The 21813-nt window shown below is 43.7% G+C and overlaps 1 protein-coding gene across 33 annotated transcripts in view; it reads left to right on the top strand.

Annotated features, from left to right (window-relative positions):
* TCF7L2 (transcription factor 7 like 2) overlaps positions 1-21813 on the top strand; it is a 200292-nt gene that overhangs the window by 69482 nt on the left and 108997 nt on the right. For 32 of the 33 annotated variants that reach the window (XM_090058587.1, XM_090058597.1, XM_090058592.1 and 29 more), the window contains one exon: positions 8367-8468. In XM_090058587.1, the coding sequence (XP_089914713.1) occupies positions 8367-8468 (102 nt within the window). Of the gene's footprint in view, positions 1-5403; positions 5423-8366; positions 8469-21813 lie in introns of those variants that run through there. The other variant, XM_090058610.1, reaches the window with a different exon arrangement.

Here is a 21813-nt window from a genome sequence, read left to right as displayed (position 1 = left end):
TTGCAAGGGGCCCCTTGTTGCTCCTGGAGAAGTGGCAGAGCGCCCATCTTTGCTCCCATGGAGAGACTGAGTGTCTACGTGGGGAGCGACTGCAGCTCCAGCCAGTACTTATGCACCCCAAAACTTCGGGGCTGGATTATATGGCCTGCTGAAACGAGACCTCAGGGCAAACCCCAAAAGAAGCTAGGTGATTGGTGGCTACAACTGGCCCAACCGCACGGCTTGACTGGAGCAAAGGACCATCAAAAGAAACCAAGGGGAAAAGCCTGCCCTCCCTCAAGGCCTGGGCTGCGTGTAGTTTGGGTCTGCTGGGAGCAACAAAAGTTGCACACCTCAACCCTAGCCCAAAGTTGGCAGGATCAGAAACTCCCAACCCTTTTCCAAACTGCTGGGCCTAATTCCTGGCCAGCTACCCCAAGGAACCAGTACTCTCTTCCCCAGTATTAATCCCTTAAAACCACAAAAATAAAGGGGCAGAAAAGGAGGAGAAAGGAGTTCCCAGACTCCAGGACAGTTGTCCCTCCGTCTCTCTCCTCTGAGTTTCCCTTTTTGCTACGTCTGTGTTACGTCTGTTCACCCAGCGACCTTCTGGGACTGGCAACATTTAGTCTTGTAACGCTCCTCCCACGCCGCCCTCCCCTGCCCCGGGAACCGTACAACACGTAGCCTTGAAGGCACAACACGACTTGGAAGTCCTTGAGTACACGGGGGCTACACACGTGAGTCCAAACTAGCGCTATTTAGCGATTTCCCCTGCCTGACACTGAATTTCTGGTCCGTTCCAGGTCCAGTTCTTGTGAGCGCAGACAAAGCCATCGAGGTGATTGTTTCAGCAAAGCCTTAAGGCATGTGCCAGGCTTGTTTGGTAGAGGGCAGATTCGTACGTAAGGGCTGCCCCGGAGGTCCTGTTTTGTGGATGGAGAACTTGCATCTTAATTGTTGTTTAATTTAACACGTTTCCACTGGCATTCAATTCATTTAGTTGGTTTTTTTCTTTTTCGTTTTGTTCATTGCTGCCTCTAGCTTGATAGTTGTAACCGACCCTTGCTGTATACCAGTATCTCTCATCTTAAACTCCCCCCCAACATTTGTAGAAGATAATTGAGGCTTAGACTCAGGCTACTGTACTTTTGTAGACGAGCAGAGGTGCATGCTTTTCTCTTTAGACTGTCTCTGTCCTGCGCATTGTAGTATGGATATGTGTGCCTGAAGAACACATCAGTGAGATTCAACATACTATAGCCCCAGGATGGTATGGCTAAGATGCATGTAATAATAGCAGCTTACAAACCACTGATCTATCAGATTGAATAGGAGATGGGTAGTAGTGATAGCTGGTTTGGGCAGGGAGTTACGGTCTTTGTTCTCGTAAAGAGAAATACTGAAACAGAAAATTTAAGGGGTCCCTTTTTGGGGGTCTTCGATGTTATTGGTAGGGAAAGAAGAGAAAGAGACACTTAAACTGATCATGGCAGGGAACTCCAGATCCAAAGGATCTCGTTTAGTACTTGCTTTGGCTACATGTCCCAAGGTGCACTGCTCTGATATTCCCACAAGTAACTGTTTGGGATTAAAGGACAGAACAGACCTTTTGCTGTGCTTGTGTGTTCAAGTGGGCGTCATTTGTCAGCCCAGCTGTATTTTAGCATCCCACAAGGTAAGAAATAGCCCAGATTTCAAAGTCTTAATCCAAGATTGTAGTATCTTCAATGAATGCACGTGAGATTTGTTTTTAGAATTAAGATTTTTTTTAAAAACTTTTTCACAGTTCTAGTGTAAAAAATGTCCTAAGGGTCATTGGTTATATTTTTGTATTTCTTTTTTGTATGTGATTAGAGGGGAAGGATCCTTATTTGGGAAGAAAAATATGAGCATAAAAAGTGATATTTCTATATTTTGGGAATCAGTCTTTTAATGTTGTGGGAATTTTCAGCTTGGAAGGAACCAGGCCTTTAGGAAGAAGAATTTAGGCCATTTTTTGATGACACTTTTAACTGATCTCCTGTGCAGCATGCTGGTAGCTTGGTGGCACTGACATGTAGCATTGTGTCTCAGCAGTGATTTCTTTTTTCTTAAAGAACTGCTGATTTGCAAATGGAGAACCTAATTTTTTCCAGGGATCCCCTTGGTGACTACATGTTGAGCAGAGGCTGAAAGCTGGGTCCTGAACTTCTCTACGTCAATAGGGAGTTTGCTACTGACTTAAAAGGCAGCAGGAATAGGTTGCAAACCTTTCTTCCTGTACTAAAAGCATGTATCCCCTTGGTATCCTATTTCTTTTCCAGAGAGAGCAATTATTACCTGACTGAGCTCTTTGGCTTCGCTCATTGTCTTGCCTTTTTTTTTTCCCACTCTAGCTTTCTTCCTCTCTATTGTCGCAGTAAATGTTGCCGTTGCACTAGCATGGACCTTTTTTTGGTCCTTACTGTTCCCACTGATAGAAAGTTGGAGGGGCCACCCCTTAGTAATGTTCATAGGTAAATATCCAAGGTAGGCCTGAACTACCAGGTCTGAATCGGTGTTTGAACGTCCACAACGTTTAGCTGTGCTTGATTCTGCCCAAGAGAGAAGCTACTGGCACATTCAGATCTGAACGTTTGGAACAGGGCTGATTCGACTTGGACGGCAAGCGGAGGTCCAGAAGAGGCCTTTAGAAAGGCCTCAAGACTAAATGAAAACGTGTTCTGGCAGCTAGAAACCTTGGTCCTCTATGTGGGCACTTCTATGCATATGGTTGTCTGCTCCATTACACTGGAAATCCAGCGTCTCGGAGCAGACTCGATTTAATGGAGTTTGTGGAGTGCGCAAACCGATATGCGTGGCGCTGCATCGCATGCATTTGTATAACTGGTGAAATGTGCATCAGCGCTCAGAAAATGGTGGCGGTGCGCTTTGAAGCTAACACACCTTTGTGTTTTAGTTCAAAAGCTCACCGCAGGCCATTTATACACACGCATGCGACACAGCACCAGGTGCTTTTAAAAGCGCCTTGTGTTGCGTTACATGCATGTGTGTATACCTCGCCTGTTCCTTAATTTCCACGTGTGTTGCTTCTTGGGGATCAGTGGAAGCTGGACTCTCGGCATCTGAGCTGGCAAGTGCAATATAGCCACCACCTCTGTGCTAAAAACAGCAGTATTTTTTGCCACTTGTGCATACCAAACATAGAGACAGTCACGTGGATAGAGAGGAGTTGAGCACTGGCGTGCACGCTGTTTAGGGGGAAAAAAGTGCACTGCGCATTGTAAACTCCACGAAGGGAAAGGCGCAGCTGGGTGCATGTGTGCTTTCTCTGAGCAGTGGTTGCTAATTAACTTATTTGAGCCTTAATTTTAAGTATTAGGGGAATTAGAAGATGAGGACTGATAATAATGGATAACATGTCTCTCCCCTAAGAGCCGGTCCCTTGGCACGGCTTGCCAGCACAAGGGACCCTGAGCACGGTGGGTTCCCAGGGCCAGTTGTTATGGCCCAGCGGCGGGTAAAAACCTACGTCCTGCAGGACCGTAAAGATGACTTTTCATTCCTTTTTCACAGAAAACAAATCTGGGCCATTTGAGATGTTTGTCTTTCCCCTTGTGCTGACAATTTAACAGACTTTTAAAAAGCTTTGGTTTCTCTCAAGTATGTTCGCCTCCTATGTGTTTTAATCTTTGCGCCAAGGCCTGGAGCTTAACAATTATTTCACTTAAGTTCTCAGAGACTTACCATAAAATATGTTAAAAAAAAAAACCCAAAACATACTCATGAGCCACATCAGATCATATTATTAGACATAGACAACAAATAAAAACACTTATGCCAAGATGACATTACTTTAAAAATGTGAAAAGAAAGCAGCAGAGTGCATTTCAACAGGCTTTTGGGGGAGGCTTGGAGGGGGGGGGGTTTTTTGGGGGGGGGGACTGCCTTGAAATAATATGCACAGATTAGTTTTGAGTTAATTTGTTGAAAAGTTCTGTGTTTGCCCAGGCAATTCATAATTTCCACATTTAGGCACAGGGGCAGAAGGGGCGGGTGGAGGGGCGAGCGAGCGGGCGCACACGCAGTGTGCTATGAAGGGTCTTAATTCTTAAGCACCAGCGGTGGGAATTTTCCTCTCTTCTGGTCCCCCCCCAGCCTACCCCCAGCCTAGGAATGTGAAACCAGTGTCAGAATGCTGGGAAAAATATACTTGGATTTTTATAGTCTCCCTGCAAATCGGAGGAACTGCCTGACTCAAGTCTGTATTTAGGGCCGAAAGAATAGGATTTCCTGCTATTTAGTCACTCGAGGAAGGAAAGGATTTACCTCTCTGCTGTAATAGGACCTAATTTTCTTCTTTTTAATAAGAATAAACTGCAGCAATAGTAAGCCTGCGAAAGCAATCACTCCCTCCTTCCCTCTTGCACCCCACCCCTCTCTGCTAATGTTTGCATGTAAGAGCTGTGATGTAACTCGTCTTCTGCCAAAAGAATCCTCCCTTCGAGCGTCTCCAACCTAATACCTAATGTATTGTGCGTGGACGGTGGGGGCCATGGCAATTACTTGGCGTCTGGTTCCATTGTGAAAGAGAGAGTTGTCAAGGGGCGGTTGCTGCTACGTAACTCCATAGGGCTGCTCTCTCGCGCGCGCTCCCCCACCATCTGGATTCAGTTAGCTCTCTCGGCAGTCAGGCTGAGTCTCATTTCCTCCAACCAGTAATGTTATATAGGCAGTGATCCTGTTCTGCCCTAACATAATTGAAAATTATGTGTATTGTAGACTCGCAGCGCTGAAATGTAGACTCGTAAAAATCTGTGGCTCAGGTAGCCTGTGGAGATTGGATTTGGCACACAATGAAGCTTTTATGTAAAGTAAGAATTATAAGCCACCACATTAATATTGCATTACAGGCATGACAATTCTTGGCCGTGCAGTTCGCGAGCCAGGCTTGTCACCTTAAACAATGCTAATATTTCATACTTTAGCAACGGGGCTGGTGCGGTAGAGCCAGCAAATTACACTTTTTTTTTGCAAGCATCCCAGCATTGAAACTGTCAGTTGGTTAGCTTGACACGGCGACTTGCTTCAGGCTCCGGGTCTTTTGTGTGTATCCTCCGGACAGAGCATCTCGCCTTTGGTGGGGCTGGAACGCGCAGCTGGAGCCTTGCCACTTGGTAGAGCTGACGGACGTTGCTTTATCGCCCATCGTGCACCACCGCTGTCTGCAGAGCCCGTTTATGTTTCCCTACGATACGCATGTGTAACTCCCACTGGCGGCAATGGAAGCTGCACGTGCGTGTGCGCGCGCACGCGTGTCAAAACGGACCTTTTGGTTTGGACTTCTCTTTCTGAACGGCGCTGGAATTCACTTCCCACTGCGTTCAGGAAGAGAGGCGGCTTTTGGCTCTCCCCCGGGCTCGGCAGCGTGAGATTTTATTGGCGTTTCTCTTTGTTAGGGGTGGGTACAAGGAAGGTTTCGCTGAGATCGGCCATAAAATGTAAGGGTTGAATTGAAACCTGGAAGAGCAAAGCAAATGTAGGTTCTTTCTTGGTTCCTTCCATCTTTTACCCTGTGCACCTGGGCAATTACTCTGAAATTACTGACTCTTTAGAGAGACAGGCTGGTAGCAGAAAAAAACCTGTACCTTTCCTTCAGAGTTTCCTTTTCAGAGAATTTAGGTAAAAAGGTGCTGACTTGACAGCCCTGCGGCCCGCAGCCTTCTCTTTCCCCGTGTAATATTTACTGCATGGGCAGTAAATCAGAGGAGAGCTTGCCCACACTGCTGTGTCTGTGTATCCTGATCTGTCCTCGGGGACCAGTGCATAGCAGCAAGAGGATTGTCCAGACCTGGGCCTTCACCGGCCATGACCTAGCGCCAACACACTGAGCTTCTTTGTGGGTTTGTCATACTTAACAGAGTATCTTAAGTCACTGACTACTTCTCTTACGGCTGTCTGGCGGGCTAGGAAAATGAGTTTGGTCACCCCACTGTCGTGGCTTTGTGCCCATTAACCGGTGCCCAAACCACTAGTACAGCTGACACTCGCTGGAAAACTTCTGAGTGTCTAAGTGGGGGTCTAGGTCAGATGTAAGGCACATGCTGTGGGCCATTTAAATTGCACTAGATCTGTTTTGTAGATAAACAGCAAAATTGAGTCTTTAAGGGGTGACCACTAGCTTATCCCCATTTTGAAATGCTCCTGAGCATGTTGGGGAGCTAATAATCCTGAAGGTCTGTGGATCTGATTATCATTATTTCTTGCATTTGTGACCTTGCTATTGCTCCCCTTCAAGGAACAAATGCATGGACTCTTCGGTGCCTTGCACTGATTTTCCCCATACAAAAGCACATGTGTATGGTGATACAGTCACGGCACATGTTAAGTTACCGATGGCTGTTTTTGGTCTGTGATCCACCTTTGTCGCTTGTCTCCAAGAGCTGGGGCGCGATGTCAAACTTCAGATATTTGGAGGGCCACAGTCAGATGGCAAGAGTTGGTGACACTGAGATCGTTTGGGTGGTTTGGTTTGGTTTTGGGGAATTCCAAGCGTTTCTGCAATGTGGACTAGAAATCTCAAATGCAAGGATTCATGCAAACAAAAGATTTCTTGGAACTTGAGAACTCTTACGGGCAAAAATCCAGAGGACGCGTTTGTTTATTTGCGTTTCAATTGCTTGAAAGTCAGAGGCCCTCCAAGTAATTGGAAGTGGTCACTCCTCCCCAACGGCATCTTTGGTCACCTTGATGCCTGCAGCCTCGCATCAAAAAGACCTTCCTTGCGAGTAAATGTGTCTTGCATCCCTGAGTAAATGCAATAGTGCCATGCTAAATGCATGGGCTCAAAGCAAGTCTGGGAAATAAAGACAAATTGCTGAGGGCTTCTTTCGTGTGGGTTGCCTTGGAGGGTCACGTTTTGTTTGCTTTTTCTTTTGGGTGGGGGAATTGACTTCCTTTTGCTTAAACTTGAATTTACTTTCATTCATCAAGTGGGTAGAAAATAGTTCTGTACAAAAAAAAGATGAACAGGCTTAACCTTCTTTCCAGGCGCTGCCTATAGCGAGTTTTATCAAAGAAGTAGAAGTAGACCTCTTAGGTCACCCAGGCCTAGTGTAGGAAAATCCCAGTACTGTATCTTCTGCAGCATTTTGCTGTTTACTTTTAAATATCGTGAGCCTTGTGGCTCTCCCTGTTTCTTTTGAGACAACTCATCTGCAGTCAGGTCCATCTGGCTTCAGTTCTCAAAGAACAGAAGGTGTGCTGCTTTCACTGGTTTTGTTGGCGCCGATTCTGTCTCCCAGGTACGTGTCTGTGGTTCAAGCGGCTTTAATCAGGAGGATTTGGGTAGAATTTGGCGTCCAGATCTGCTGCCAGTTAAGTTAATGGTAAAGCTCTGCTTGAAGGGTCTGCAGGGGTGCAAATTAGCACCTCTTACTCAGCAGATCTGCTCCCTGTGTTTTTTGTTTTTCGTTTTTTCCCCAGGCCTTCTGTGTCGAACTTAGCGACAGTCTCGGCTATCCCTGTTAGCCAGGCAGAGCCAAGATGGTGCTACCCGTCATCTGCTGGATTGTTCACTGCGTTTCCGTTACCAGTCTGGGCAGCTAGGCATTGCCATTAGTGAGGTTGCAGAGTTGTCGTGCAGGTATAGATGCGGTTGCAGACAGCTTGTATTTAGGCTGGCGAGAGCGTACGAGAAAAAGAGCCCGGGACTTTCCAAACTCAGGTTGAATTTGCCAAGCTAGCTTTTTATGAAGCAACCTCAAGCACATTTGATCTGGAAGCCCCTGAAAGAAAATAAATGCGAGGACTCACAAAACTAAATTGCACAACTTTGCCTTCTGGGGTAAAAGCGTGTCTTTAAGATATGTACACTTAAAAGTTGATTATCATCTTGATGAAGGCTAGCGAGTGACTGCTGACTAGGTAGGGAATTAAACTGTTCTTTTCAATAGGAGAATGCAAGCCTCAAGTTCAGGAATGTGAATACTTTTTGTTTCTTAAAGCCGACTGTTTGCTTCCTTCCCCTGCTCACACCTTCTGTTTTTATTTCAGCATGGTACTCCAGATCTGGTATATGAATGACGATAATAATAAATCATCCGGGATAACGTTGTTTTTGCAATCTGCTTTATTTTCTTGTTCCCCAAATGTAAAGCTGTGATATGAAAGTATGTAGTGTTCTGCACAGGTTGCGTTTTGCATAACTATGTAAAGGTACCTCCTGTCTCTCTCTTTTTTTACTATTATATTTTCTTATGTTGGTTATTTTGTTTGTCTTTTGTTTCAGTTTCTTGCATACGTTTTAGTTGAACCTTTTCGCCCATGTTACCGAAGATTTGTTATTTTAGCCTTTCTTTTCTGAACTCATTTTTCTTTTCCCATTTTTGTTTCTTCCCATCCAGTATCTCCAGATGAAATGGCCACTGCTTGATGTACAGGCAGGGAGCCTTCAGAGTAGACAAGCCCTCAAGGATGCTAGGTCTCCATCTCCAGCACACATTGTTGTAAGTAAACCTCAGAAGATGTTCTACCTTTGTTGAAAAAAGTCATTTGACATTTGAAAGCATTTGTTTGTCATCATTTTTAACTTAAGGTTTTTTAAAAAAAATCCAGAATCACTCTCAGGAAAAAGGAGGGGTGTAAGCTTTCTATTTCTGGGCTGCTTTTAAATATTTTCCATGGTACATAAATCTTTGCTTTTTTGGGGGAAAGCCAGTTGCCTTGAAATTACCTTTCTGCAAAATTGTAGTTCAATTCTGCTGAAGTCCAGTAAGGCCGATTATTGGAAATTTGTCCAGATGTTGGAAACGGGCACAAAATTTGGGAGAAATATTAAGGAATAGGCCAGCCATTCATCAGAACAGCATCATAGCTCATGCTCGGGCAAAGTTAACTTTAAAAGCAGTGGGAGTTAGCTGACTTGTCAGCTGAGTAATGGCTTAGTGTTAAGCTAAATTTATTACAAAAACAAACACAAACAACAACAAAAAACCCTTTTGGTTTGTGGTGCATTATTCACCTAGAATAAAAACGGGATGTCAGCAAGTGATATATTTACTACTTGCCTGGGGGGGGAAATCCAACATCAAAACAGAAAATGCTGGTAATAATGGGTTCATTATTGAATTTGACTACCTGAGTCGAACTTCTTGGTAAAGCTGATGTTGAAGTTAGTGTTTCACCCCCACGTTGTGTGCATGTGTTTTCAAGTAACATCAACACATTTTTCAAAAAGAAGCTACAACTATGCTCTTCATCATGCAACTGTGAAAGTCTAAATTCACTCGCATTCACCTATAGCCAGTTTCTGCTCAATCTCTTGCTAATGAGCCCATCAGATCTGAATGTTTGAACTGGTAAATTAACCTCTTGAGAAGATGGCTCATGGCTTGTTAGAATGTTTCTTTCAATATATTTTATCATTGGATCTCATGTTTTTTACTAATTTTTTATTTTTATAATTAATGGATGACAAGGTAAAATTTATGCAAAAAAGAAGCCGTTCATATATTTTTGATGCATGAGCTAACGCTGATATAGTTGACATTATGCCGGATACTTTAAAAACATTATTTTGAGATTTTTAAAATATTGAAAATAATGAACGAATTTCTTTTCAAAGAGAATATAAATTTTTCTTTGTGTCTCTCAAACCTGAAAAGACTGGGTGTTATGAGCATCTTGGTTTTGATAAAAGCTCTTAGAATGAATAGCTTCAAATCTCAGAAGGCTGAGTATAGTGCACCCAGTATTGATATTTAGATGGTCAATGCCTGGGACTGATTGCTTGCTTTTAAAAGGATGCTTTATTTTCTACTTCCCTATTTGTTGGTATGCAGCTCAGAGACGTGATAGTTTTTTCCCTTCTCTCATCTATAAGCAAACAAAATTCTTAGCTTTCTTTCACCCTACCTCTACCCCCACCTTGCTTTATCACCTTATTTCAAAAGGAAAAAACCAAAGAGAGCCTGCCTGTTGTATTGTCCCTCTTACCAAGCCTATCGTTAATGAAACCGGTGCAGATGAAAACGTAACTGGGAACAGGGTTTGATAACTCATCTGCCCTCTGCTGGCTGGCTGTTTTGCTGCAGAGAGGTACGCCGGTAGCTGCATTCGTCTGAGCTGGGCAGAAGGCAGGGGAGAGGTGTACCTTAGTTAAATCAGAGATGCATAAGCTTTCATGAGCAATAGCTTATAGTTTCATAGTAGCTAGGGTCAGGAGGGACCTGAACAGATCATCTAGCCTGACCCCCTGCCACAGGCAGGAATGAATGCTGGCTTCACAAGACCCCAGACAGGTGATCATCCAACCTCCTCTTGAGTTTGCCCGGTGTAGGGGCAAGGACCACTTCCCTGGGAAGGTGGTTCCAGATTTTGGCCACCCGAACTGTAAGGAATTGCCTTCTGATCTCTAACCTCAACCTGTTCTCCGTCAGCTTATTACCATTGCTCCTCGTCACCCCAGGTGGTGCTGGGGAGAAAAGGGCTCTACCTATTTGCTCTTGATCTCCCCTGATTAGTTTGTAGGCAGCCACCAGGTCCCTTCTCAGCCTCCTCTTGCTGAAGCTGAACAGGTTCAGGTCCCTCAGTGTCTCCTCGTAGGGCCTGTCCTGCTGCCCTCTCACCAAGCGGGTGGCCTCCTCTGCACCCTCTCCATGTTGTCCACATCCCTCTTGAAGTGCGGCACCCAGAACTGGATGCAGCCTGACCAAAGTCTCATAGAGGGGGAGTATCACCTCTCTGGACCGGCTTGAGATGCACCTTTGGGTGCATGACAAGGTATGGCTGGCCTTGCTGGCTGTGGTCTGGCATTGGCGGCTCATGTTCTTCTTGGAGATCACTCCAAGATCCCTTTTTGCCTCTGTGGTTTCAAGAGGGGAGCTCCCCAGCCTGTCTGTGTGCTGTGGATTCCCTCTCCCCAGGTGCAGCACCCTGCATTTGTCTGCGTTGAACCCCATCCTATTCTCATCTGCCCACTTTTGTAGTCTGTCTAAATATAGTTGCAGCTTCTGTCATCAGATGTGGCAAAGTAAAATTATAAGGCAGCGTTTCATTTAATAATAGACTTGTAGGTGGAGGTGGTGGAAAGAAGAGGTTTTAACTGAGTTTAGAGGATGCACGACAGCCCTTTCTAATCATTTGAAAGAATGATTGAATGCTAACTAAATTTGCCACTTGTTTTAAATGCAGTTCCAGTTCAGAATTGAGAATCCAGGTAAAGATGGGAGAGCTGTCCATTGACTTCCAGGTTTTGCAGAATTCTGCCATTTGGGAAAAGGCCATTGCCCTTTATATAATCAGATCCTTTCTCATTTCAGACAGAAGTACAGGGTTTTCCCCTCTGGGAGTATATGCTTGCAATTTACTGATCTCCCTCCTTCCTTCCCTGCAGTCCTTTGCCATGTCCCCCAATCAGTATGTGGATGAAATGCGTGATTAGTTGACCGTCCCAAAAAAACCATGAGAAAACCCCAAACCAGGTCCGCATCTATTTTGGAAACTACAAAGGAACCCACTTTCAGGAAGCCTAATGTGGAACTGCTGCAGATTTTGACCATTTATGGGGCTCTTATGGGGCTCTTTAGGAGCTGTTTCACTCAGCTATTCAATAAAAAGTGTACTTGCCATAGCAACCGCTTAGGCCGCGAGGAACATATACTACCTCTGAGATGGAGGCCACCTTCCAAGAGAGCCACAGCTGGCATTTGTAATGTGATCTTTTGTGCTACTTACAATGTTCAGAGGTAAAGAGGCGGGAGGAAGCGTGTTTTGAAAAAAGTTTTTACAAGGTTTAATATTCATTTAAAAAAACAACGTGCATTGTCTGATCTAAAGATGCTATTTCTATGCCTTCCTGCAACTACTTCCCCCTCGCACCAATTTCTGGTAACATCAATTCCATTTAATTTTGGCAAAAGTTTTTTTATTTTTTTAATTTAACATTGTTGTAGATAGAGACCCATTTGGGGTGGTGAGGAAGGCAGAAGGGAAGCTTCAGTGGCTACAGCTGCTAGCTACCTCGGCAAGGGTGAGTGGTGCCTCCCGAGTCTGGGAGGGGCACCAGATTACCAGTCGGGTGGGGGGGGTCCCCCAGCAGCTGATTGCCGATCCAGCAGCAAAACTGGAAGTGCACTTCCACCGGCGCTTCCAGTTTCACGGCTGGCACTTCCAGGGGGTGCACATGCACCCGTGTGCACCCCCTACGCATCACCAATGTACCTGGGAAAGCCTCAAGTTTTTTGAGTGCCATCTTTTGTTGCTGCTGTTGGTATACAGCACATGCAGGACTGCTGCTAGTTTCCATCATAAAGAGCTGCCTTACATTGTCTTTCAAAAACATGTTTGGTCTTTTTATAGACCATAAGGGATTTTTATCTGTGTGTGTGTGTGTATTTATTTATGTGTGTGTGTGTGTGTATGTATGTATATATATGTATATATGTGTGTATCTGTATATATATGTATATATGGATGAGTGCTGTATCTAAAGCAAATGGCACCAAAAAGATCCATCCCCCTGTGTCTATCTGTATCTTGTCTACATATCAGGTTTTCCTCCTGAATTCACTAGTCCTGCTGTGAAGATCTGCAAGGAATAGTGAACACCTGCAAATCATTCCATGTCTTTTCTGTATCTGAAATCAGGATTTGAGGCGAAACTTTATAGCTGGTTTACGAAGAGAGGAAAAAGGAGTGGTTGGTTGTTTTGTTTAAATACACTTTCTTCTGAATGTTTGGCCACAATTAACACAGTTCCCATTTGAGGGCTACTGTCTCTTTAGGCAAAATTTCCCCTTGGTTTCTGGGAGTTTTTCCGTAATGACTCATGACAGCAGTGTTTTGGCTGTACTGTTTTTCTTTTTAACGTAATTACCGTGGCTCTACTTATTTGTCTTCTGTACTTTTTTCAGGTTAGTTTAAGAACACAAAGTTAAGGCTACAAAAAGTGAAGCAAAAGACCAGTGTGAAAAATGTGGCTGGATTGCCCCCAGCACTATGGGCGGGTTAATGCTGCTTTTCATGGTGATTTTCAGCATCTCCAAAACCCGTAATGAGAAACAGAATATTTCACTTCATGTGGAAGATGCAGCATGAGGCTCCATTTTAAAACCGGTTCATCTGTTTGCATCTAGGTGTTTCTGTTTTCTTGTAAGACTTTGCATCCTGTCTTGGCAAAGCCATATGGCATATCAGTTGGGAGGGGTGAGAGAGAACCGGGGGAGGGGAAATTATTATAATAATATACTATTAAGGCTGGCAGTTCCAAAATTATAATTTGGCCTATGAATGTTATGTATGCTGTTGGGGATTCTTCCACCCTGAAATCTGGATTAAATTTTAAACATCTAGTCTTTCTAAAAACAAAGGTTGCAATGTGTATCAAATCCTATCTGGGCAACTTACGGGAATCCAAGCTACCCAGACGTTTGTCCAGGAATCGCACAGGTATGTCCATACTGCCCTCCTGCTCTATTTTGTTGAGCCTCCAACAAAGTAAAACTGATGAAACAGCAGCAATCTTCAGTTTTGTTTATGACAGTGTTCAGCTTGCTCAGATATAGTGGAGCAGACAAGTGGGATAGAAACAATATATGGCTATGAGTTCTTGCACTGAAGAACTAAGAGTCTAAATATTAGGCTTTCCACTTGAATAAATTTCTCTGTAAGGTGCTTTGACATTATTACATGAAAATGTAAATGTTTCTTCCATTCATTAAAGTTATAGGAAGCTGTGTCACTCTCACTCACTGCCTCCCGAGTAAATATTCTGATTTAAGCTGTAACTATTCCAGATGATTGGGTGAGATCTTGGGTTTAGAGACAGCTCCCAAATATTAACTCTGGTATCTTAGGTGTATAAAGACTTGCATTTAGCTTTCTTTGTACTAGGCAGAAACATGCGGTACCAGAAGTGGTGTGTTTTGGTGTTGCAAAATGGTTAAAAGCTTCAGAAATTCCTACGTTTCCTCCTACAGGGAACATTTTTGAAGGCACTATAAATTTTACCTCTGGGTGGGTTTCGAGTAGTATTTGGTCTGGGTTTTCCATTGTGTAATGAGCACATTCATGGAGTAGTCTGAATCCTTAAGAACAAAAGAACCACACTACTGTAGTATGTGTGTAACTTGGGGGGAGAGGGGCTTAAGGGGAGGTAAAAGTACTCGTTGAAAATGCAGTATGACAAGCAAAACTTAAAGCAGACCTCTCTGAAACACTTTCTGTTCTCAGCCTATTAAGCATGTGTGGACAATGGAAGTCGTTTTTCACTTTTGGTCCACTTTGAGGCAGTTAGTCGACTTACCATGTTGGTTGGAACCAACCCTAAGATTTGTTACAAAAAAAGGGAATTTTAAGTTGTCGATGTGGTTTCCATCTGCAGATGCCCCTCTTATATGAAAAACAAACTGTAAATTTACTCTAACCTGGTCATTAAAGCTCAAACCTCTCTGTTTGCACTCTCAAAATATTCACACCCAAAAATCAGTAGTGAGGACAAATGTGTACAGTTGCCTGTTTGTATAAAAAGTGCAGGGGCAAGCTGTTTGCAAGTGAAAATTTTGTAACCTCAACTTAGTACTTGAGAGCTCCAAGTGCTCAGCCAAGGCTTGCAAAGCTCTCTGGTTTGTTTAGGGTTTTTTTTTTATTTGGGATCAGAAATAAATGTTGTAGAGTAACAGTTAAACCTCCGAGAGTTTTGTGCATTTGTGTGAGTGCTTGCATCTGGTTGGACTTTCTCCGAGTTTCTCAAATCAGTTCTCGGACTAGAATTCTGCAGCACTTTACAGGGAAGGACTGTGCAGGCATGTCTACATGTGCACTTTAATACATATTAGCCTACTTTAATGTGCATTGGTGTCACAAAAATGTGCACTTTAGCTAATGCACATTTTTCCAGTACCTCACAATGGGAGGTACTAGATTTAACGCACACTACCTAAAGTGTATTAGTTGAATGTGTAGATGCACTGTGCATGTTTCCTTTTGTTGTCTGTAAGGAATGTCACACTGGGCATAGTGAAAAGGGAAGGCTTATTGTGTACTGCCCCAGGCTGGCAAACTTCCAAGATGGCAGGTTGGTTACTGTTTGTAGTGTGGGAGCATGCAAAAGTTTTGAAGAATGCTGTTGTACACTTTATTAAAACAACATGTAAGCCATTAGAAAGTTTCTTTAGTGGATCTCTTTTTTCTTTAAATACTTTTTTTACTTTTTTTGATAAACTTTCCTGGTAATTTTAAAAAAAAAAAAAAAAAAAAGAAAAAAGTACAAGCTTTTTAAGTACTTGCCCAAATGGGCGTGACATTCACAGGATGCAACTACAGATCCTGAACCAGTCACTCCTAATCTTCCTTTTTAAATTTTTTTACCTGGGAGGGCTTATGTTAAATCATTATTCAAATATGAAAATTTAGGGCCAAGGAAAGAACCCAGAAGCAGCAGCACAAGATAGTTGTTTTACAGTTAACTTCCATGGAGTCCCTGTGTTGTTCACTGTAGAGTGCATTTAATTATACACACAGACCAATAACGCAGGTGACAGGGATGCACTGGTAAGGATTTTTTGGCTCGATACTGATGGCCAATTATTGACCAGTCATATCTGTCAATACCGATTTTGATTACCAATATATAGCCTGGCATCTTGGAGAGCAGTGTCTGGCTGGTAAGTCTGTTGGGGTGTGGGAGAGGGAAGGGGAATGGGGGTACAGATTAAGGCCCCCACAGTGAGGGGAGGGGAGTGGGGCAGGGGCAGACGCTGCATAGCCAGGGTGGGGCAGGGCATGGGATGGGTGGCTTGTCCGGGGCGGGGGGGGGGCCTCAAAAGATCATGTGGTTTTCAAAAAATAATGTATTTTGGATTCATTTTATTTGTGTTCTGGTTTCTGTGCCTTGAAGGCAGACTCATCACATTTTTAGACCTATCTCCAGACCCATCAGATCTTGCTTCATTTTTTGAATGAAAAGCTGAGGTTCTCCACCTGGTATCTATCACAAAACTTGTGACAAATTTTGTCTGAAGTTGACAAGACTGGGATCTGATCTCCCTTCCCCTTCTCTTTCCTCCGTTGAAGTTTGATTCTGATCCCCCTTCCCCCTCCCACTGTTAGACGTTATAAACATCAGAATAGAAAGCCAGGGGCCACATTTTGGACATACTCTGAAGAGCGTATGTTCACAACTGTACTTAGTTGCCTGCGCATAGCATTGCAACCAGGGTATAGCTGCATGGCAGAATGCAGTTTTGTGTAGACATAACTGAGTTGGCACTGAACTACTTTGTTTAGACCTGACTGGTGCCTGAATTAGGATCTTCAGACAGGATCAGGCTCTTGGTACATTCTTCCATAAATGTCAAGTATGCACCAAGTGTTGCATAAGCCAGTGGTTCTCAACCTGTTTGTACCAGGACCCATTTGTAAACATTGATGGATAGTCCCAACTTGGTGCCCCTGACTCCTGACCTGCTCCCCTTCCCCCCCCCCCCCGTGTGGGGGAGGAGCGGGGGGGCTCCAAGCGGTCTCTTGCCGGCTGGAGCTCTGCCATTCTGCAAGGGAAAAGCCACCATTTTCCATGTTTTTCTTCTTTAAAGAATCCATTTTTAAAGTTTGATCCATTTCTAAAGTTTGTTCATGACACTCGTATATTCTTGTGACTCACTTTTGGGTCACAGCCCACGGGTTGAGAAACGCTGGTATAAACCATCGTAACCTCGTTATGACTCTCCTTGGCTGGTTAGTGTGGAAAAAGTAAAACCTTATTAGAGCAACCATTTTGTAATGGAGGTGGAGATCTAGGTTGGAAGAAAGATTTAAATGGGTTGGCCTCCTTCCAGCTAGATGGCCAAGCTCTGGTTGAAATGGGTTCACCCCCAACCCAGTTTACGTTCCACTTGAGCACGCTTGTTCAGTTTAGCTATGAAGCTCGGAGCAGACTTGGCTAAGATCAAGTCCGGGCTAATCAGCCACGTTTGCCGAGCAGAGCTGTTGCACGGGATAAGAACGTGGTGGGAGATGGGTACGTTTTATCCCTGGAGCCCTATTGAGAGGACAGTGCAGCTTCATCATGTGGTGGCATTGCATTGGCAGGAGGAGGTGGTGGGTGATATTGGATAGCCAGACAGGTGAGGCCAGCTCAGAGATGATGTGTACTCAGGGTGGCAGACTTGGCAGGGCTCCTCACTACGGGCCTCCTCCCTCGCACACAGTCTCCAAATGAAATTGTGACTGAATTCGACCTGAGGCATAGAGGCCTAGGAATTAAATAACTTGGTCTGGTTTGGAGCCAACACCTTTGTGTTGACTGAACCTGAGCAACGATTGCGTGTAGAAAAGGAGTCCGGTTTAGAATAAGGCTGGCTCGCTAGGTTTCTTGGAGCTGGGATCAATGGTTTCTGTTTCTCAGAAAGCTTTGGGCTTATCTACGGCAGGGGAGATGCAAATAACGAATGCAGCACAGAGCGACTTGCAGAAGAACCGCTCCTCGTTTACGCTGCGTGGCCACGTTCATTCTGCAGTAAGTATTCCTTGTGTAAATTAGCTGAAGCCAACTCCAAAGTGGTTGAGGCCAAATAGCACAACTGCAAAACAGCCCAGAATAAGAGTGTCCATATGCTGATAAAATTCAGAATAGCTATTCCATACATTTAACTTCCTACACTAGCTGTTTTGCGCTAGGTCTTCTGGGCATTCCCTGGGCAGAAAATCCCTCCCAACACTGGAAGCCACTTTATTTTCTATCAAAATAAGTGTTGTGTACATTGTCCAGGTGCTGTAGTAAATTAAACAGTAAATACTTGTATTGTGAGGGAAGGAAGTCACCTTGCTGAGCTCTGGACCACTTCTTCCCTACACTGCTAGCGACAAAAAAACACTCTTGTGGTGACCAGATTAGGCAATATGGGTTAGATTACTCATATAAATCATCAGATGCTCTTTTTTTTTTTTTTTTTTTTGATTTATCCCCCTTCTCTAGATGACCAAAGATGGCATCTGTATTCTCTTCTGAGGGAAAACCTGTATTGCTGATTTAAGTACTTGCACAAACATAAAACCAAAATGAGAGAGACTTTCCTTCCTGCATCATGCACATCAAGCAAGAAAAAATACCCATTTTTGAATAATAAGGCACATTGAAACAATCCTGGACGAGCCATTCATAAAACACTCAGAATTTGGATGCTTGCCCAAACTATCCCACATTTGAGTTGCAAATCTAGGCTGGAAATCTCACGTGAACAGATTTGATTGCAGTATTGTAGTGCTTGTGCATTCACCATCAGCCAGAACACAGAGGGAAATAGGTATAAATCATACTTCCATGTGGACGTACATCGGAGCATTTCATTATGTCTTGCAAATGCTATTGAATGAAATCTTTTGGCAGCCTTGCGAGGCAGAGAACTGTTACTATTTTCATTTTACAGAAGGGGAAATGGAGACCCAGAGAAGTTAAGTAACTTGTCCAAAGTCGCACAGAAGTCCATGAGTTGGAAAGGAAATATGATTTCCTAACTTACCATCCTTGGTAGAGGCATCACTTGAAACAAGTTAGACTTATTGTCAAACATGAAAAAGTTGTCACAAGTTTCTGTATGAAATTTCTTAACTTCTTTTTTCTTTTCTTTCTTTTCTTTTGGTTTGGATAGCTGGTTAGTGAGACCTGTGGCTACCAGAATTTTGTCATGTGTCCTGCTTTTTGAATTGAAGAAATCCTTTTGGATTGATGGCTAAATCGTAGTCCCGAAATGAGGAAGTACCTTAGTGCAGATGGAATATATATTTAATTTCTAAACGAATGGAATAGGAAGTCCTGGGATGCATCATTTGAGCATTACACATCACCCACAGTACTGCCCACCTCTAGCGCAGAATAAACATTTTAGCAGGAAAATTCTTACATCTTGGATGAATTCTGGGTACTGTTTTCTGATTGCATGATATTTTTCCATCAGTAAATCATTCAGCATATTAGAGAGAGGAGTTTTTAGTATTGTTTAGGCCTGTTTTCAGCCTGATGAGATTGTAGGCTAAGGCCAGAATTTGATTCATCTTTTCTTCCCCTCAGCCATCCTTTTTGTAGCTTGTTTGGTATCCTACTTTGGCTTTACAGTGATGAACTGCAAGGAAATATTGGTCTTCAGTACTTTCCAGAGAGTTGTTTGCATCTATCGTTGTGAACGTTTCAGATGGGGAAGACTGCTCTCTCCCCTCAACAATGCTGGTGTGAAAACTTGTCTTTCTCCTTGCTTTGCATTAAACACCTGCTTAAGTCCATCCCTGTACAAGAAAGTGTTTAAGAGATGACTTCATGAGTTGGGGCCTTGGAACGTAACTCAAAAGAACTGATATTTATATAACAAGTAACCCCATTTCCTGGGGAGCTAGTTAAGGCTTCTGTCTTAACCCCAGATACAGCGAGACTCGAGAGGGGAACAGAAATGAAGGGGAAGGAGAATATGTCTTGAGTAGTTTTGTGGCTTTGAATTTATTGCTGTGCTGACATCTCCCTTCCCAAGCAATTTGGGGCTCATGTGTGAACAGTGTGCAGGCAGGGGAATTTCTTTCTCACGTTGCTCATACCTCATGGAAAATGGATAACATATCAATCTTCTCCTCCCTGAATTGAAAGGATAAGGCCCATGGTGGAAAATAGGTCAGGGTGTCCTGCTCATGACCTTTTTTGAAGGAGAAAAACTAAAAGCTCCTTCACCAAACCTTATGCTAGTAGCCTGACAGTCTCGACACTCTGGATTGTGGCTTTTTGGATCATCGCTGTAGAATACTATAATGCTGCTTGATACAAGAGAGAACAAAATAAAGAGGTTTGAAGGCCACAAAAGTCCTCGTAATTTTGAATATCTGCCAGCAGCCATGAACTCTATCTCTGTTGCATAAAAAGCACCATCGTTTAAAAAAAAAACAAAAAACTAAGCTGTTTGCAGAACACAGTGTTTTGAAAGGACAACTTCCCCGGTGAGGATTTTGAAGAGCTTTTGCTTTGCTCTCTTTGAGGGTTGTCTACAAGGGGAGTTAGTGTGTGGCGAGCTGGGGTGGGAGCTCATTGTGTGCTAATTCCCCTCCTGGACACTCCGTAACCCCCAGGTGTGGATTTATGCCAGATAATTCATGTTAAGTGCAAGAAGATAATGCCACTTTTAAGAAATGCAGAAAGCGAAGTGCTACCACCCCTTTGCACTATGTATGATGGCTGAGCAGTCAAGGCAGCTTGCTGCGACTCCAGAGGAATGAGCTTGAGATATACTTGGGACTTGTGCCAAAGGCCACCCCCGGCCAACCCAGCTGTAAATGGATGCCTAGTCATTCAGGCTGGTGAGTCAAAAGATGTTGGATGTGACACTAGTCACGTCATTCCCTTAGGTGTTGTTACCTAAAGGAACTGGTGTGCTTTAGCCAAACTAGCACTAGGGACTGCTATACCAAGAGTACCCATTCTGAGCTTGACCTTTACTGTGGGCACATGTACACATGCATTCATGAGCTTTAGTTAATGCGCGTTAAATCTAATACCTCCATTATGAGGTACTAGGAAAATGTGCATCAGCGGATCTTAATGCACGTTAACTACAGAGCACAGCTTTTATGATGCTTAACGCACATTAGTCTATTTTAACGCTTATTAACTAAATGGCTTGTTTTTAGTGATGCTTTAATGCACACTTCTAGACGCACCCACTGTGCACTAATTTTTATGTACCTTTGGGTAGTTGGATTCATTATGAGGTTTGCATGTGAAAAGTAAATGTTAATGGCATAGGGGGTCTGTTGTTCCAGGAAGTTGGGTGTATGGTCTTGGAGGACGCAGCAGTGAGGCACCTACATGCCTATTTATTGCTCCACCTTCCTTTTTTGTCTCAGCTGAGTCAGGACACCCTGTTCTACCTCAGGGTGCTGAATCACTGCTCACCATCCAAATACAGTGAGCTTTTGGGGTACTTCAGTACCTTTCAAACACACATGTTTAAAACGCTCATATTCAAACTAGATAAGAGACTGGAAGAGGATCTGAGAAGCAAAGAAAAGACTGCAGTATATGGTAGCTGCTTAGAAGCTACCGAGTTTGGCTTTCAAAGTACTAGCTTGGGTACAGCTGACCGTACCTGTGGCAGCACAAAATACAGCCCAGCCTAATATACCCAGCATTTTGGCTCTCAGCAGAAGATAAAGTGATTTGCCAAGGAGCACACACAAGGTTAGTGGCAGAGGGTGGACTAGAACTGAGGTCTTGTGAGATGCTACGAGACAGACCATGGTGCCTTTCAAATGTGTTATGTGATGCTCAAAAATGAAAGAAAAATGGGGTGTCATGAATGTATTGCACTTCTGAGTGGATTGTCATGAGTCTTGTAGAGGGGAAATCAGAGTGCTGCTCAGCAAAGGGTTAACAGCAGAGAACGTGGTACAATAGCTCATTAGGACTTAAACGTGGGCTGCAAACTCAGAAATCTTGATAATTTTGGACTATAGGGACACTGAACTTTCAACCCTGGTTCAGCAATAATAAATGCCTGTTAAGTAAGGCTTCCTTTTATGAAGAGAGGGTGGATTGATGCATTTCAATGGGCTTTAAAAGTATTGCCACTTATTTCAGTGTCTGCTGGCCGGATGCATCCGGGCCTGGGAAGGCATTTCAAGACCTACACAAAAAGGCACTTTGAAGTGTAATGTTTTTGAGTATTTCGCCAAAAACGAGGCTGCAGTTTTGAGAAGTGGTTTTTTGGCCTTTTATTTATTAGAAGAGGCAAGCAATCTGATAGAAAACTTGCAGTTCCTAAAACTGGAATACGAGGGGTGGCAGATTTAGAAGAATGGACTTGAGAGACTATTCGCAAC

The sequence above is a fragment of the Crocodylus siamensis genome, chromosome 7, assembly GCF_052110815.1.
Source record: "Crocodylus siamensis isolate JL-2025a chromosome 7, ASM5211081v1, whole genome shotgun sequence".
Classification (NCBI taxonomy): domain Eukaryota; kingdom Metazoa; phylum Chordata; order Crocodylia; family Crocodylidae; genus Crocodylus; species Crocodylus siamensis.
The sequence above is the reverse complement of the archived record's forward strand: the minus strand, read 5'-3'. Positions and strand labels throughout refer to the sequence as shown.